At 42.4% G+C, this 16289-nt stretch overlaps 1 protein-coding gene across 1 annotated transcript in view; it reads right to left on the bottom strand.

Moving 5' to 3' along the window:
* Nucleotides 1-14621: 14621 nt before the first annotated feature.
* The window catches only part of LOC138738862 (FERM and PDZ domain-containing protein 4-like), a 391286-nt gene continuing 389618 nt past the window's right edge, over nucleotides 14622-16289 (bottom strand). Inside the window, exon 17 of the mRNA XM_069889976.1 lies at nucleotides 14622-16258. Coding sequence (XP_069746077.1) covers nucleotides 14913-16258 — 1346 coding nt within the window. The 3' untranslated portion in view covers nucleotides 14622-14912. The remainder of the gene's footprint in view (nucleotides 16259-16289) is intronic.

A 16289-nucleotide genomic window follows, 5' to 3' on the forward strand; every position in this document is an offset into this window, starting at 1 on the left:
CATAATTAACTTGAAACTAATGACATCATGGTCACTGGACCCAAAATATTTGCCTCCACATACTTCTGTCACCTGACCTGTCTAGTTCCCCAATAGGAGATCAAGTACTGGATCCTCTCTCATTGGTACCTCTATATATCAATTTAGAAAACTACCTTGAACACATTTGACAAACTCAAAGCCATCCAGCCCTGTTACAGAATGGGTCCTACTATCATAACTTTCTGTTTCTTACATCGGTCTGCCTTCTCTCTACAGATGTGGAGGAATTTCTTCAGTCAGGGTGGTGAACCTCTGGAATTTGCTACCATGAGCTCTCCTGCAGAGGCCGTTGTTGGGTGTATTTAAGATAGAGATTAATAGGTATCTGATTAGTGAGGGTTTTAAATGTTACAGGGAGAAGACAGAGGAGTGGGGCTGAGTGGGAGAATGGATCAGCTCATGGTAGAATGGTGGATTGGATGAATGGCCTACTTCTTCCTGTATCTATGGGCTTATTGCCCTTTCTAATTGCTGTTGAAAAGGTTGTGGTGAGCCATGAACTATCACAGTCTTTCTGGTGAACCCACAGCACTGATTGTGAACTGATTTCAGGATTCAGATCTGCTGTTATGAGGACCAGCAATATATTTCCAAATTTGGATGGTTGAGCAGAACTACCTGTAGCCTTGTCCTTTCTGGAGGGTGCAGGTACAGCAGGTGCTATTGGAGTCACTGCACACATAACTCAATGCAGACTATAGCCACCATGCATTGGTGATGGGGTATTGAATGTTTGGGATGCCATCCGAGCAAGCGGCTTTGTTGTGGAGGATGTTGTGTTGCTGAGAGTCGTTAGTGCTGTACACATCCAGGTCAGTGCAGAGCATACCAACAGGGAACCATAATGCAGCTTACATTTTGGAAGGGAGTGAACATTTGAGGTGGATGTGGGGGTTGGTGGAGTATTGGGAAGAAACTTTGGGTTAGTACAACACTGTTACAGCATCAGTGACTGGGTTTCAAATCTGTAAGGAGTTTGTACATTCTCCCCATGTCTGCATAGGTTTCCTTTGGGTGCTCTGGTTTCCTCCCACCCTTCAAAAACGTAGGTCAATTGGGTCTAATTGAGCAGCATGAGATCATGGGCCGAAAGGGCCTGTTACCATGCTGTATGTCTAAATTTATATTCACTCCCTTCTGCTACCACTCTACATTTGTCTGATGGACCCATGCAGATGCAGAACATCTTACTTTCCTTTCCAACTCCTCCACTAGGGTTACCAATGTCGGGTCGAAAAGCTTTGATAGCCCAATTTTTGCCCAGTCCCCTTCATTCTAATTCATCTGTGGAACAATTGCCAGCACCTCTGCTTTAAGATGTAAAATCTGGTATCAACTGGCAGTGGGCACTGTGACATGGGCCGATGGGTAGTATGTCCAACCAATGAATAACAGACACTATTAGCTGGATGCTGAGTTGACTATAATCAACAGCATGGATTACACCAAACATGGCATGGGGTCACTGCACACCATGAACTCTGCCCCCACGCTCCTCCGCTCTTGACCTTAGCCTCTGTGGTTTTTTATTTCTGTTCATACTGGTCTTTTAAAAGATGGATAAAAACAACAGGAATCTGATCTTTGGGAAAATTTTATTTTACACATGGGAAAATGTCATGCGTCAATGCACCTAAATGTATTATGGCATTCAAACCTAAGGAATAACAACATCTGGTGACCTGCATAACAACACAAGATGCTGCCAGTGGGCCACAGAGTATAAACAGAATCATAACTATCCTGGAGAGTGACAGCTAATTTACAGAAATTTCTCTCAAAACCATCTCAGGAATGATGGATGGGAATAAAACTTAAACCTCATTGCCTTACCGGATTCTGCCAGCAAGGCCTGAGAATGCCACTCAGCTGTGACCCTGAAAATGGGGAGAAAAAAATGAGGGCATTTTTTTTTTGCTCAACCGTTGTTCTCTGGTGAAATGGGTGGATTTCTGAAGTGGGAGTGCCAAGCAATTTGTGATGCCGTTAGGGACCGGTCATTCTCTTTGAGGTCAACTCCTGCTTCTGAAGCGAAAGCCCAACTCCAGCCAACACACTGTCTCATCCTCCTGCAGTCCGTTCATTGATCTAGAGGCTGCTGGTTTCCTCCCGGTGGCTGACGACTGAAGAAACCCACATCTCAGAATTAAGCAAAGCTTCCCCTGCTCCACCGATGGGTAAACTCCACAAGGTCTGACAGCCAAAGGACTTCTGGGTGATAATTTTCCCTATCATCGAGAGGGAGAAATGGTAATGTAATACCTGGATTGTTAGTTACCGGGAATGGGTTGGGGGGGGGGGGGATGGGCAGGGGAGAACAATAAGGAAATGATTGAACAGCAGCTTTAAAACAGGGGTTGAACATGAACTTGAGAAGGAATCATTTGTAGGCTATGGCGAAAGGGAAGGGAAGTGTGCTGCAAAATAAAGGTATAATTCAGGTGTTTCTAATAATTACTTCAAATCATAAATGTTTGACATACAATTTGTGTGAGAAGATTCCTTACATTCTAATTGACATTGCAAATTAGAATTCTCCCTTCAGTAAAATCACTGAAAGCAGCCATTTCACCTTCACTGAGTCTGATCCACTCATACATTTGTGGCACTTCCAACATCTTACTCTTTGCCAATTATACAGCGCAAATTTTATGACATTAGAACATTATGAATGGTAAGAAGAAATCTTATTCATCTGCTTTGCCTTGATAAGATCCAAAAAATACTCAATAATGCATTTGTGTGTTTAACAATTTGACCCTGCAGTGGAGGAGGTACTTGCCCTGATTTGTTGCCAAACCTGCAGATAGTGAGGTGAAATGTCAGCAGTAACCAAGAACATGCCTTCTCCTAGTCAGACGACCACATTGGATATACAAATACACAAGCACTGCCTTTTATTTACATTTTGTGCATGTGTGGAGTTATTGTCACAAGATTACAACAAACCAAGGCAGCTCAGGATGACAGCTAATTAAATATGTTTCCATGGTTCTTGTAATGTTAATATGTTTCATTATTTCAGCCACTTAATGGTGCACAACTCTCAGTAAGACTTCTAATTTAATACAGAATTATATATGGTTTGATTTCCTCAATGAGGAAATGATTAATTCCTCAACGTGAACCATTTACCTGAAATGAGAGGCAATATTCTAGCCTACAGCTCAACGAGGTCTTGGCAGAATTAGATTATGCTGCATTAACATTCATGCTTAATCATGTCATGTTAAATTAGTGAATTTGTGGGCGTATCACAAAATAAAATCCCTGGATTTAGAACATTACAGCACAGTACAGGCTCTTTGGCCTCAATGTTGTGTGAACCTATATATTCCTACCAAAAATATCTCATAACCTTCCTACCTTGAAGTCCTCTTTTTTCTTTCATCCATGTGCCTAAAGAGTCTCTTAAATACACCCAGTGTTTCAGCGTCCACCACCATCCCCGGCAAAGCATTCCAGGCATCCTCAGCTCTCTGTGTAAAAAACTTACCCCTGATGTCTCCCTTAAACCTTTCTCCTTCACTTTGTATAGATGTCCTCTGGTGTTTGCTATTGTTGCCCAGGGGAACAGACACTGCCTGTCCACTTATCTAGGCCTCTCAGAATCTTGTCGCCCTCAACTAATTCTCCTCTCATCTTTATTTTCTCCAAAGAGAAAAGTCTGAGCTCTTCTAACCTTACACCATAAGACTTATTTTCCAATCCAGGCAACATCTTGGTAAATCTCCTCTGCACCCTCTCCATAGCCTCCACATCCTTCCTATAACAAGGTGACCAGAACTGAACACAATGCTCTAAGTGTGTCAAACTCGCGGCTATTGTGCAATTAATTCTGCTAAATAATGTTATTGCTTTGAACAATTTTATATTCCTTATTTCCTTCTGGTCACTGACCCATCGAGCCCAGCCACCCTACAGCTCAATCCCCTTCCTACCTTAATTCTCCTCCTGTCATCTCTTCTCCCCTATCACCAAATACTCCACCCAGATTCTATCACCTTTGACACTTTGGGGAAAATTTACAGAGACTAATTAAGCTAAAGATCTGCACATCCTTGAGACAAGGGAGGACTCTAGATCACCCAGAGGAAACCCACAGTCTCCACACAGACAGCGGCAGAGTTCAGGATTGAACCTCAGTCACTGAGGCAGCCGTCCTTTTAGCTCTTGAGCTTCCATATATCAGGATCCAATTTTTGGTTTAGTGTTTCTTTATTAATATTTGACAAAATTAATGCACTTGAGAGATTTTTTAAAACAGCTTCAGTTAAGAGATACATCAATTTAGTTTTTTTTTTTGTCTTGGACTCAGAGAGTGCAATGCATTGAGCTATGTTGTTTGAGAGAGAACACCATCACTATCGGTTGAGCTCACATTATCGTTCTTGCTCTCAGCACAGGTACCTAGGATCTTTCCAGTTGCATTTCTGCAAACCTCATTGCTTTTATCAAAGGCATTGTTATTAAAAATAAATAACATTACTTAATGTCCTTTCAAAAACTATTTCCAAAAAGATGATAGGAGTAAAACGCGAAAGCCTGCAGACACCGTGATTGAGGTAAAAACACAGTGCTGGAGAAACTCAGCAGGTTAAGTAGTGAACTTTATGCAGCAAAGATGCCAACATTTTAGGCTTGAGCCATGAGAAAAATGTGGGCAGGCGCCCGAACAAAATGGTGATAGGGAGGGGAGGGGCAGGGAGAACAGCACAGTTCCACAGGCAGGGGGTAATTGGTAGATAAGGGAGGGAAGGCATACCAGTAATCAAGGGGGATGGCTCTGTGAATGGAGAGGGATGGGAGCTGAAAGAAAAGAAGACAGAAAGATAGGGAAAGAGGGAGAACAGGGAGTGGGCTAGTAGAAACTGGAGAAGTCAATCGGGTGGAGAGTGCCCAGCTAGAAAATTAGGGATTGCTCCTTCAATTTGTGGGTGCTCTTGGCTTGACAGTACCTGATGCAGTGGAGAGACATGTCAATGCAGAAATGGGGCGCAGAATTGAAATGGATGGCCACTAGGAGATCCCCGTCACTGGTATGGACAGAGTGAAGGTGCTCAGTGAAGCGATCTCCCAGTTGGTGTCCAGTCTCCTCGATGTAGAGAAGGCCACAACAGGAGCACAGGATGCAGTAAGTACACGTGAGGCTTCACTTGGAAGGATGGTTTGGGGCCTCAAATTGTGGTGAGGGAGGAGGTGTGGGCACCAGCAGGGGATGCCTAGGGGGCAATTAATGGGAAGAGATGAATGGATGAGGGAGTCACAGAGGGAGGGGTCCCTTCAGAAAGCAGGGAGGGGAGGAGAGGGGAAGATGTGTTTGGTAATGGGATCATGATCATGGAAATTCCGGGGGCTTAATGTGTTGGATGCGGAGGCTGGTGGGGTGGTAGGTGAGGACAAGAAGAATCCTGCTTTTGTTGTGTCTGGTGGCAGAGGGGGCCAGGACAGATGAGGGGGAAATGGAGGAGATATGGGTAAGGGCTGAGTTGATGGTGGTGGTGGGGAAGCCACGCTTTTGGAAGGAGGAGGACATTTTAGATGATCTGGAAAAAGATGACGTCAGTTTTCTTGATGCAGGGGCAAACATAATTCACCTGGGGTTATTTAATTGGTTCTTGGTGACCTCTGACTACATCATTAGATTGAAAGAAGACATTCTCAGCCTCGTTCTTCCATTTTGGGAGCATAATTTAAAGACATTGCTTCAAAAATTGAAGTGGGAATTTTAAACTGTGTGAATGTTCTGAAATCCAGTGGGTGGTTTCACACAGATGAACTGCATTCCCATACTTAAGATCTTGTCTTTCACATACTCACGGACAGATTTTTGGGATTTATTCCCACCCATGCTTTCTTTCCCAACTCCATCAAATTACTCACCAATCGATTACTCAATTGCATTAGTGTTAAATTTCAGATGCAATATCCTGAAAACAAGATGTAAAGTCTGCATGGTTGGCAGCTACTAAAACGTTTCTAAAATGTCACCAACAATTTTCATTGGGAAATCAAATTTTTTTTTCAAAATAGGTCTTAAAAATTAGAAAAAAAACCTCTTGTAAGTTAAAACTGTAAAACTCAAGTCTTGTCTGCAAATCATAATTTTTCTTGTACATCTGATGATGATTTCAATTTCCATCCATCAAAAAGTAAACTCAGTCTAAAGTTGCTTGTTTTAATTTCACTGTAATTTCTCCATTAAAAATAGTTGAATACTATGGAAACGACATCATTTTTCAGGCATGGGTTCTGATAGATGCATTCAGCAAACAAAAGTGCCTTTGGCCGATCATCTTTGCACTTAGCATTAAACACCTTGTTACACTAACCCCATTCTATCTTCCCCATATTTCTACTAATCCCCTATATTCTGCCACTGACCTGTAAACAAGTGGCAATTTACAGTGGCCCATTCACCTGCCAACATGCCTGTCTTTCGGATGTGGAAGGAAACCAGAGCACCTGGAAAATAAACCCACGTAGTCACAGAGAGAACATGCAAACACCACACAGACAGCGGCAGAGGTCAGCATTGTTCTATTTCATCCCACCATCCATCTCCAGAAGGCCTGCATGTTTTTGAGAAACAGAAAGTGTTCAATTGGCTGCCATTTAAATCCAAAGCCTGTGAAATAATGCAATCATAACTGAGTAAAAGTATTACCTGCAGATGTTGTAGAATTTCCACAGTAAATCACTTGAGTCAACTTGTGTCCTTCACAATCAAATAGCTACATATAAATTAAAAAAAAATACCTGGCCTTAACATGTGATAACCTGAAATGTTAACTCTGTTTCTTCTCCCAATAGATTCTGCTGAGGATTGCCAGTAAGTTTTGATTATATTTTAGATCTGTAACATGCACAGTATTTGTTTCTTGATGGTGGTTTATAAATTTGGCAAATGCAAATTGGCATTAGAAAGAAACCACTGAGATTTGAATGATACCTTTAAGGTCAAGGATGAGACTGAACAAGTATAAGGCAAGTGGACTTCAATATTTAGCAACATAAATTAGAAGCCATTTATATCAAAATAGAACATTTTTCAGATGTTTTCTTAATCTTGCTCTCTTCTACCTCCTTCCTGAACACTTCCATACCTGGCTAGTGTACATCACCCATCTCTTCCGCTCCTTTGCTCATGTGTCCTCATGGAGCCTGGATGAAGTGCAGGGCGAGTCATAATTAATCTGCCCTGGTCCCCTCCAATCCCACGTGCAACAAGGACAGGATTCCCCTCGTCCTCGCCTACCACTTCACCAGCCTCCTATTTCAACAGATCATCTTCCCCCATTTCTGCTACTACATGATCCCACCACCAGACATGTATCCTCCCTCCTCCTCTCTCTGCCTTCCACTCCCTCAGTGACTCCCTCTTCCATTCCTTCCTTTTCATCAATCGCCCCCTGTGATGGCAGGAGGTGCTCCACTTGTACGCACATCTCCTTCCTCACCATCATTCAGGGCCCCAAACAGTCCTTCCACGTGAAGTAATGCACCTTTACCACCGATGTTTGCTGCGATACCTGTTCCATCCCCCCAGCATTTCTGTGTTTTTACTATTATTGGTATTTTCTTCACCCAACAATCACATCTCCAGCACCAATGACAAGGCATGATCAGGAGTGGCACTCTGGCTGATTTCCCTCCAGAAGCCTATGATCGATGAGCTTAGTTTTTGCCCTGCTGACCATAGCTCTAGATAACATTGCTTGATCCTGTGTTAAAATTGCATTCTGTCTGACTTGTTACCAGCTGCCTTAAAGGAACCTTTACAAACATATTTTGTTGGATCAATGAATGGTCATGTAAAAGCAAGGAAAATGTTAAGCAAATGCCCAAAGCTTGACCTAACCGCAACCTTACAGTACCGAATGACAATCGAGACTTAGGTATCCTGCTGGGAGTAACTCACCTCTAAAGCCTTTTGCACCTTCCACCAGGGAGAACCTTGAATGTGGCTCTCCCTTTACCTGGATGATTGCAGTACCATCAGCTCTCAAGGAGTCGCACACCACCCTGGACAAGGAGCAGGCTTGTTTGGTACCCCAATCAACGACTCTAAGTGTTTCTTCCCTCTCCCTCCAATGCTCAGTGAAAACTACACCAGTTACTCACCCAAGATCTTCTTCTTTGGCTTGGCTTCGCAGACGAAGATTTATGGAGGGGGTAAAAAGTCCACGTCAGCTGCAGGCTCGTTTGTGGCTGACAAGTCCGATGCGGGACAGGCAGACACGGTTGCAGCGGTTGCCACAGAAAGATGCTCCACCAGTAAATACCCCCCTCCCCCCAAACACCTGCAACATGGATGTCAAAGGCAAGGACAGCCAGTGCAGAGATACACCACCTCGTGGAGATGCTCTGCAAGAGGCATAGCATCCTGATGTGGAAATACTTTGATGTTCCTTCATCGTAGTGGGAGTTAAATCCTAGAACTCCCTACCCAACATCACAGTCAGAGTATCTTCAGCATACTTCAGTGATTTTAAGGAAGCTCACCACCACATTCTTAAGAAAAATGAAGGATGGGGCAATTTCCCACAATAAATACATTGATCAGACAAAGAATAGATGCATAGATAGACAGACAGATAGAGATAAATAGAAAGAGAGTTAGACATAGATGGACTTACAGATAGATCTCAAGTAGACTAATTGCTACGTAAACAGGTAGATAGATAGATAGATGGGCAGGTACACAGACAGACAGAAAGGCACGCAAATAGTGTGGATCCCAAATGACTGTCTTTTGACTCTTCCTGACTGCTCTATGTGACCAAAGCCAGTTGTCATTGACCGTCCCACATTAAGATGCTGGGAATCTACTGGGAAATAATGGGAGATGGAAAAAAAGTTTGAGAGCAAAACAAGCAAGACATTTTAAAAGGGGGGAGGGAATGAATAGATGGGAAAAATTACAGAAACAAGTGCAAAAGAGAGTGTTAACAATGGAACAAGAAGTGAAACTAGAGAGAAGAAAGAAATGTTACTCGAGGAGAGAGTGAGAGGTACGATGGGAGCAGGTTGGAGTCCACACTGCAGGAGGATTTGGATGTCAGCCCATTACAAGACCCGACACAGTGGGTAAGAGTTGGAAGGGGGAAGGTGATGTTTGAGTAACATTCCAAATGCTTCTCTTTGGGTATTGTGCTGCACATCAGGGATTCTGCCTTGCCAAGGTTCGCCTGCCTCAGTAGCTGCAGAATCCATTGCTGACTGGACTGCAGCAGCCTTTGCTGGTGGGAAAGCAGTCTCGAGCCTAACAAATGTGAGGCAGTGTTGGGGGAACAGAAGCAGGAGGAAGATGTCTACCCTGTGGAGTCCCAGCAGAGCACTGCCAGCCTTGATCCAACAGAGCATCTCCTGCCTCGATCCAGCAGAGCTCCAATAGCCCCGATCCAGCAGAGCATCTCCAGTCCCGATCCAGCAGAGCACCACCAGCCCCGATCCAACAGAGCATCTCCAGTCCCGATCCAGCAGAGCACCACCAGCCCCGATCCAACAGAGCACCGTCAGCCCCGATCCAGCAGAACACCTCCAGCCCCAATCCAACAGAGCACCACCAGCCTCATGAACCAGCTGAGAAGCACATAGAGAACCTCCAAAATCATAGTTCTGAACCAAGAGATGACACCACCTTCCAATCTTTATCACCAGCGATCACTCAAAAGAATACAGTGACACAATTACCATCCTCATCCTGCTCTCCAGCATGGCCTGCAGTCAGGGTAATGTATGATGTGAATGAATCCCTCATCAACTTATTGACAGTTGCCCTGACATACCTGTGGGGGCACATATTTGTGTTTTACTTCATTGAGCATTGATATAACTCTCAAAGAACCACCTGTGGTGGTTCTTCCTGTGGTGATCCTCTCCTGTCCACTCCCAGCACAGACAAACTTGCTCCTGTTCCACTAGATGTGGGGCTCTCCCACTTTGTTCTGCAGCCTCCCATCATAACGAGAGTTTTGGTGCCCTGCTACAGGCTCACGTGTTTAAGCATCGAACAGTTGCACTGAGCTGGCAATGAAATACGTTCAATTCATCCAGTCTTGCAAGTCATGTTTGAGCACACTTCAGGCCATGAGGAACACTACTTCTTGCTGTATTCATCGTCCATTTCAATATGGTTCTGCAGGGGATCCCAATGGAGTCAGCACTATATGAAACAGAGGCTGAGCACACAGAAACAAGAAGGGAAACTGCCAAAAAATTGCAACTCAACAAGAAAACAGTGCTGAGTCAGCAATGAAAATCTTCTTTGGCTCCTGTCAATCAGAAACCTGTTTGAAAATGAAGAGTTACGTATATGACAAAAATATGTACTTCATATTTCTTCAGTTATATGACAAATATTATAATCATGCAAACATTTAAATTTATCCCCTAGCTTTATAATGACATTCATGAATATGAATGGAGCTTCAGAAGTTACAATCTAATGATTTATAACGACATGGCAAGAAATCAGTCATCCTTAAAAAGCTGGAAATCTGTCAAGATCAGATGTGAGCAGTGTTCCAAATTAAAAGCTGAGGGTTATGATGCTTCAGGGCGCAGACTGACCTGTAGAGTTAACAGCATTTCCTGTTTTATTTCAGATTTGTACTATTGTACATTGCCTTGATTTTGACAAATAGTGAATGGGCTGTCATGGAACTTTTTATGTTGAAATTAATAAGTATTCTAAGTTTGTCCGTGAATCACACTGTGCAGTTTTTCTTGTAATTCATTATTGCTGTAATTGTCTGATTTATATCATCACCGATAAATGCTCATAAAGCCAAGTAAATGAAAACCAAGGAATGAATAATGTTGGAAAATATAAATGATGATTGTAAATAACTTCTTAAAATAATAGAATTCAGAATTAAATGCAAAACTTTATTTCTAAATCAATCTCCAAAATAAATCTGCAGGACATCTAAAAGTAAGTGACTGGCAATCTGCTTCTGATTGAATTAGCTGAAAAACTATTTTTATCATGTTATTAGGTCCTTCAGGATCTAACCAGACAGACTTGCATCAATTTATCAACTCACGTGAAAAAATGTTCAGCAATTGACTTCAATTATTTTACAGTTGCTGTACAATTCATTTTACATTGTATTATCCTGCATTAGCATCCTTAGATGATCTGAAAATCAGGTTAATAGTTATAATATCCAATGACCCACCAATCTGGCTGATTTTATTGCCATGGTGGCCTGCATGCATTCTACCTGCTTCAGCCAGTTGGCCACATCATCGAGCAAAGAGTGCTCAAGAACCTCCTCCCCATGCCTTTTTAAATTGGAAAAAAATGGTGGCGCTGCTGGAGCTGCTCCAAGGACAGCGCCGCTGCAGGTATGGACTCGGGAGAGCGGAAAGTGGACACAGCACTGCTCCGCAGGGTCTAACCGCCCATTTCCAAAGTTGACAGCTCCATGAAAGCTTTAAACAGCTTGCTAAAGGAGCCGATGGTGTTTTTAATTAAAATCTTGCAACTGTGGAGTTTGTGCCCAAGGTGTCAGTGCCTGTACTGGGCAGCAGTAACAAAGGGTTGCAGACTCTGGGGGAGCAGCAGAGGGCACCAGAAATGAAGAGAACACGCCCTCCCCACCATCCTTTGAGAAGGAGAAGCAGAGGAGAGGACCCTACAGGATAGTGACCATGGCAGCAGACGAGAGAGGTGCTCAGTAGCTGAAGGACCCACACAGGGTGAGACAGACTCATGGGAACCAGGTATTGGAATCTGGATTTAAGAGGGAGCTAAGGGCAAGAAGAGCTCCTAAAGGGCCACTGGTGTGGAAAGCTTCATGATTGGATTGGAGATTTGGTTCTGGAGATCAGGTTGTCAATGGGTCCAATAGGAGTCTGTGTGCTGCAGAGGCTATGGGAGTTCTGGAGGAGAATCCATGGACACTCAGTGCATCTGAAGGTAGTCTCTTTTGCTTCTCTTTCTTACTGTAAGGGACGCCGGGCAATATTAATGGTGACTCTTTGTCTGGCTTATGGCAGGGAAAAGGAAATTTTGTGTAATATTACATTTTGAATGGTTTTCCTTTTGTAAATAACTTATCATGAATAAAGTTTATGTTTGATAAATAAACAAGTTTTAGTACCGCAGAGCCCACCTCACTGACAAAAGGCAAAGGAGGAAAAACCCAACACCCAACCCCAACCAACCAATTTTCCCCTGCAACCGCTACAACCATGTCTGCCTGTCCCGCATCGGACTTGTCAGCCACAAACGAGCCTGCAGCTGACGTGGACATTTACCCCCTCCATAAATCTTCGTCCGCGAAGCCAAGCCAAAGAAGAAAAAAAGAAGAAAGTACATGACAATACTGGAATCCTGAATCTTGAAGAAGTTTATATTGTCTACAGGTTGGATGGCAGCAACTCACCAAGATTCTGAAGACAGCACTTAGGGATGGGAAATTAACTCTAGGCTCAGCCTGTGAAGCCCACATCCCTTTAATTAATACAAAAAGAGGAGGCATGCACAACCGATTGTTTAGGAGAGATGGAGACCTGCTCAATTGACATCATTTTGAATTGAAACTAATTTGGATTATTGGCTTCTCAGTACATCCTGTTTCCAAAGCCAGTTTTAAATACTATAATATCACCAAAACTTATTACAACACAACTCCGTTTCTCCAACATCAGATTATCCAAATTTTTTTGAACCTGAAAGTGACGTCTGTTCAGTTCTGAAAATTTTTTCTGATTATTGAGCATTTCCGCAAAATCAGAAATCTTCAGTTATTGGAAAAATTTCAAAGCTGAAATGATGTCATTTCACCTATGAAAAAATTTGGATAAATGAGGATATCCAAAACAATCAGGAATCCTCAGTTCTCCAAAATTATTTCAGACCAAACTAATGTCACAGGTTGAAAAAATTTGGGAATTTGGTAAAACTTTTGAGAAGAATTTTGAGTTTTTGGTGTTGGATTTATCTTATTTTATTCAGCTTGGTTTTTTTTTGGTGAGAATTAAACATTATTTCATACTTTAAAAGCCTTCCCTTGTTGTTTGTTGTTGTTTACACACAGTTACAAGTGATTTACTGTTGCTACTGGGTTGTTTTTAAAAAATGACCGGTTATCCGAAAATATCATTTATCCGACATAGACCTTGTCCGGCCTATTTTGGATAATCTGAGTTGTACTGTATATAGTGAAATAATGCAGCGGCATCTTCTCATTATCCACTGTCACCAACTCTTCCTTTATTTCTTGCAGCATCTATTTTCAGCTGCTCTCCAATGACTTACATGAATTCCTACCGAGGGGGAAGTTTTGACCTGTCTGGCCTGCAGTACCTAAAATACAATTAATTGGAGATTCTATGTTTACTGACTTTAAAATGTAAGAGAGGGCCTCAACAAAAAATGCATTCAACATGACTATGCCTTCAAATGAATCACAAAGTCTAAAAATATTTTCTTTAATTCTGTATTTACCACATTACTATTTGATTAGAATAAACTCCAATAATTCTTTTTGTAAGAAATCAAAACAAATAGTTCAAGATATGTTGCCTGTGATGTTTCTTTTATAGTAATAAAGAAACATGGGATTCTTTAAAACAACTATATTTATTAGCTGGACACACACACAAGACCTCGTAGAGGCTTCCATCTTGAATCTATCCAAGTGCCACAGCTCATCTCCTGACTCCCCCTAGTGGTCAGGATTAGCAAATAGCACGCTATCATTACATCCCCTTTCCTTGAGATGTTTAATCTAACAACATGACACACGAATACAGTATTTATTTCAATATAAAGTTCAACACAAATGTAAACACACACATCAGCAGCACAAACTTTTAAAGTGTGCATCTTTTTTTTCCTTTAGAGCTTCAGTCTGTCAGGTGTTTTGATAACAATTGTGGATCTTCTTAACAAAGGTGCTTGTGTCGCCTCTGCTGGTCCACAAGTGTTTCCTCTGTTGCTGTGTTGGCTGGATCTTCAGCATTTCTCTGTTTCTGCAGTGTCTCTTGCATTTTCAGCAGGTTCCTTTGATTTCTTCACAGTATTTGACCATCCTCTGTTCTGACAGTGTAGGATCTTGGATTTACTTCCAGAACAGTTACCTTCTGTTGGAATCTTTGAAGTCTCACTTGTGTCAGTGGCCCCAAGCTTCTTGCTGACTTGTCACAGTTTGCTTTTTGTCTCCATTGCCGATACTATTGCTTCCGTTTGACATCTTCCACATCTCTGTACTTTCTGTACTTGTTTGGGTCTGCAGAGTTTGGATATTTTCTATAATTCTGTAATTACCACATTACTACTTATTAGAATAAAGCCCAATAACTCTTTTTGTAAGAAATCAAACAAATAGTTCAAGATATGTTGCCTTTCCCAAATGATAAGACGATGAACGGATTTGATAGTTTATTGTTTATATAGTTTGCATTGGTTAAAAAGCATACTTTAAAATTTTAGATAATACTTTACTATTTACAGCAACAGTATCACATGAGAGATCAGTGTAGTTCTCAACCCAGTACCCTCACTCCCACCAGCACGTTCCCCCCCCCCCCCCCCCCACCCCGGTAGTTATTGTACTAGGGGACCTTGACACTTCGAATTTGGGCACTAAATGATTCTGGGGTACACGTATCATATGAAAAATAACTAAATATTATACCAGTAATTTCTATATTTCTTTGTCATTAGAAAGGGTGTTTCAATTACATTTCAGTCCGAATAGATTGAGCTGTATAACATCTTAAATTCCACAGGCTCATTATATAAAACATAATGTACAAGTTTCTTTAACAGCAGTTTCATGTGGTGACCCACACTTGCAAGTAAACTCTATGTATGGCTTTACAAGGGTACATTTTAAAGTACAATTTGCTTGTTATTTATTTAAAAGCATTTTAAGTGAACGGGTTAGTGTGCTTACGATAGCTGTCATGGTATTTGAATGTCGTGCTAAAACCTTAACATGAGGGACTGCTCCAGACACCATTTCAGCAGCTCTCAGTAGACAAATATAGTTCATTACAACTTCGTCTACCTTAGCAACAATTTCTTGTTGCTGTGTTTCAGAATTCATTACTTTAACTAATCGCATGCAGGCTTCTGTTAAGCAACACAGTACTTGGAAGCTGGAAGTCATGGCGGAGAGCATTTCCTCTGGGCTTTTTTCCGCTGCAGCCATTTTTCTGCAAGCACTTCCCAACTCTCGCGATTCAATTGACAACAGTTGTTTGTATTGGTTAAAACGGAGGCGATAGAAATCTGGTTTTGCCCGTTCTTTCTCCCCAATGCTTGCCTGCAGGAGAGACAGCAGTTCAGCGGCATCTTTCTGTGCTGCCAGAAATCCTCCAGGCAACAAGTACACTTTGTCCTTTAGAGTGTTAATTCTTGCAATCTTGCCGTCAAATTTCAGCTCACTTGGATTAGCACAGGTGTGTGGCTGCTCTCTGTTGTTGTTGCTACTGGTCTCCCAGTAAGGAGTGGCAGTCAGTCCCACAACTCTCCCAGCACAGGCAGGACCAGAAGCTGTACAGGTTGCTGGGGATGAACTGGGGAATAGAGGAGTTTGGTCTGAGTGAGATAATTGGTCCTTACTGCCATAACCACCATCAACATCAACATGTCTGTTGGGAAAACAGTAGGTGAAAGGCCGATGACACTTCCAGTTGCTCATCTCCAACTTCGGGAAAGGCAATGGCCTCAGTTGTCTCAAGTCCCTTTGCACTGAGAATATCTGTGATGATCTCCGACTCTCCTTCCTGTTTGCGGTGCTGGAGCAGAGTGATGAATTTGTCATCACTGATCGTTGAGAGTGGCTCTTGGATATGCTCTCGCCCAGAGGAAGTTCTACTCTCTTCTGTACAAGTTGGGGATTGGGCACTTCGAGGAGATCAGAATATTGGAATCCTATGGAACTCTTGGATTTTTCAAGTTGGGTTTCGATGCTTCTCATTTGTGGCGTAACACTGCTGCTGCTACGCCTCAACACCTTCTTTCCGCGAGGAACTTTAAGACTCCCTCCTCCTCCTCCTTCATGGTTCTTCTTGTTAAGTGATGTCGTATGCCCTTGTCCTTCTGTGAGAAGATTCGGTGACTCTTGGCAGGTAGTTGGCACCTTTGAATCATTGCAAGTGTTTGATGGCAGGGGAATGTTGTTGCCTTTGAATTGATTACTGAAAGCTGAAGTTGCACCTCCTCTTCGTCCTTGCTCAGGCTCTGTGCAAGCTACACTAGGGGTGGCAGAAAAACACAGAGA

This window comes from Narcine bancroftii, chromosome 7 (assembly GCF_036971445.1).
Source record: "Narcine bancroftii isolate sNarBan1 chromosome 7, sNarBan1.hap1, whole genome shotgun sequence".
NCBI classification, from domain to species: Eukaryota; Metazoa; Chordata; class Chondrichthyes; order Torpediniformes; family Narcinidae; genus Narcine; species Narcine bancroftii.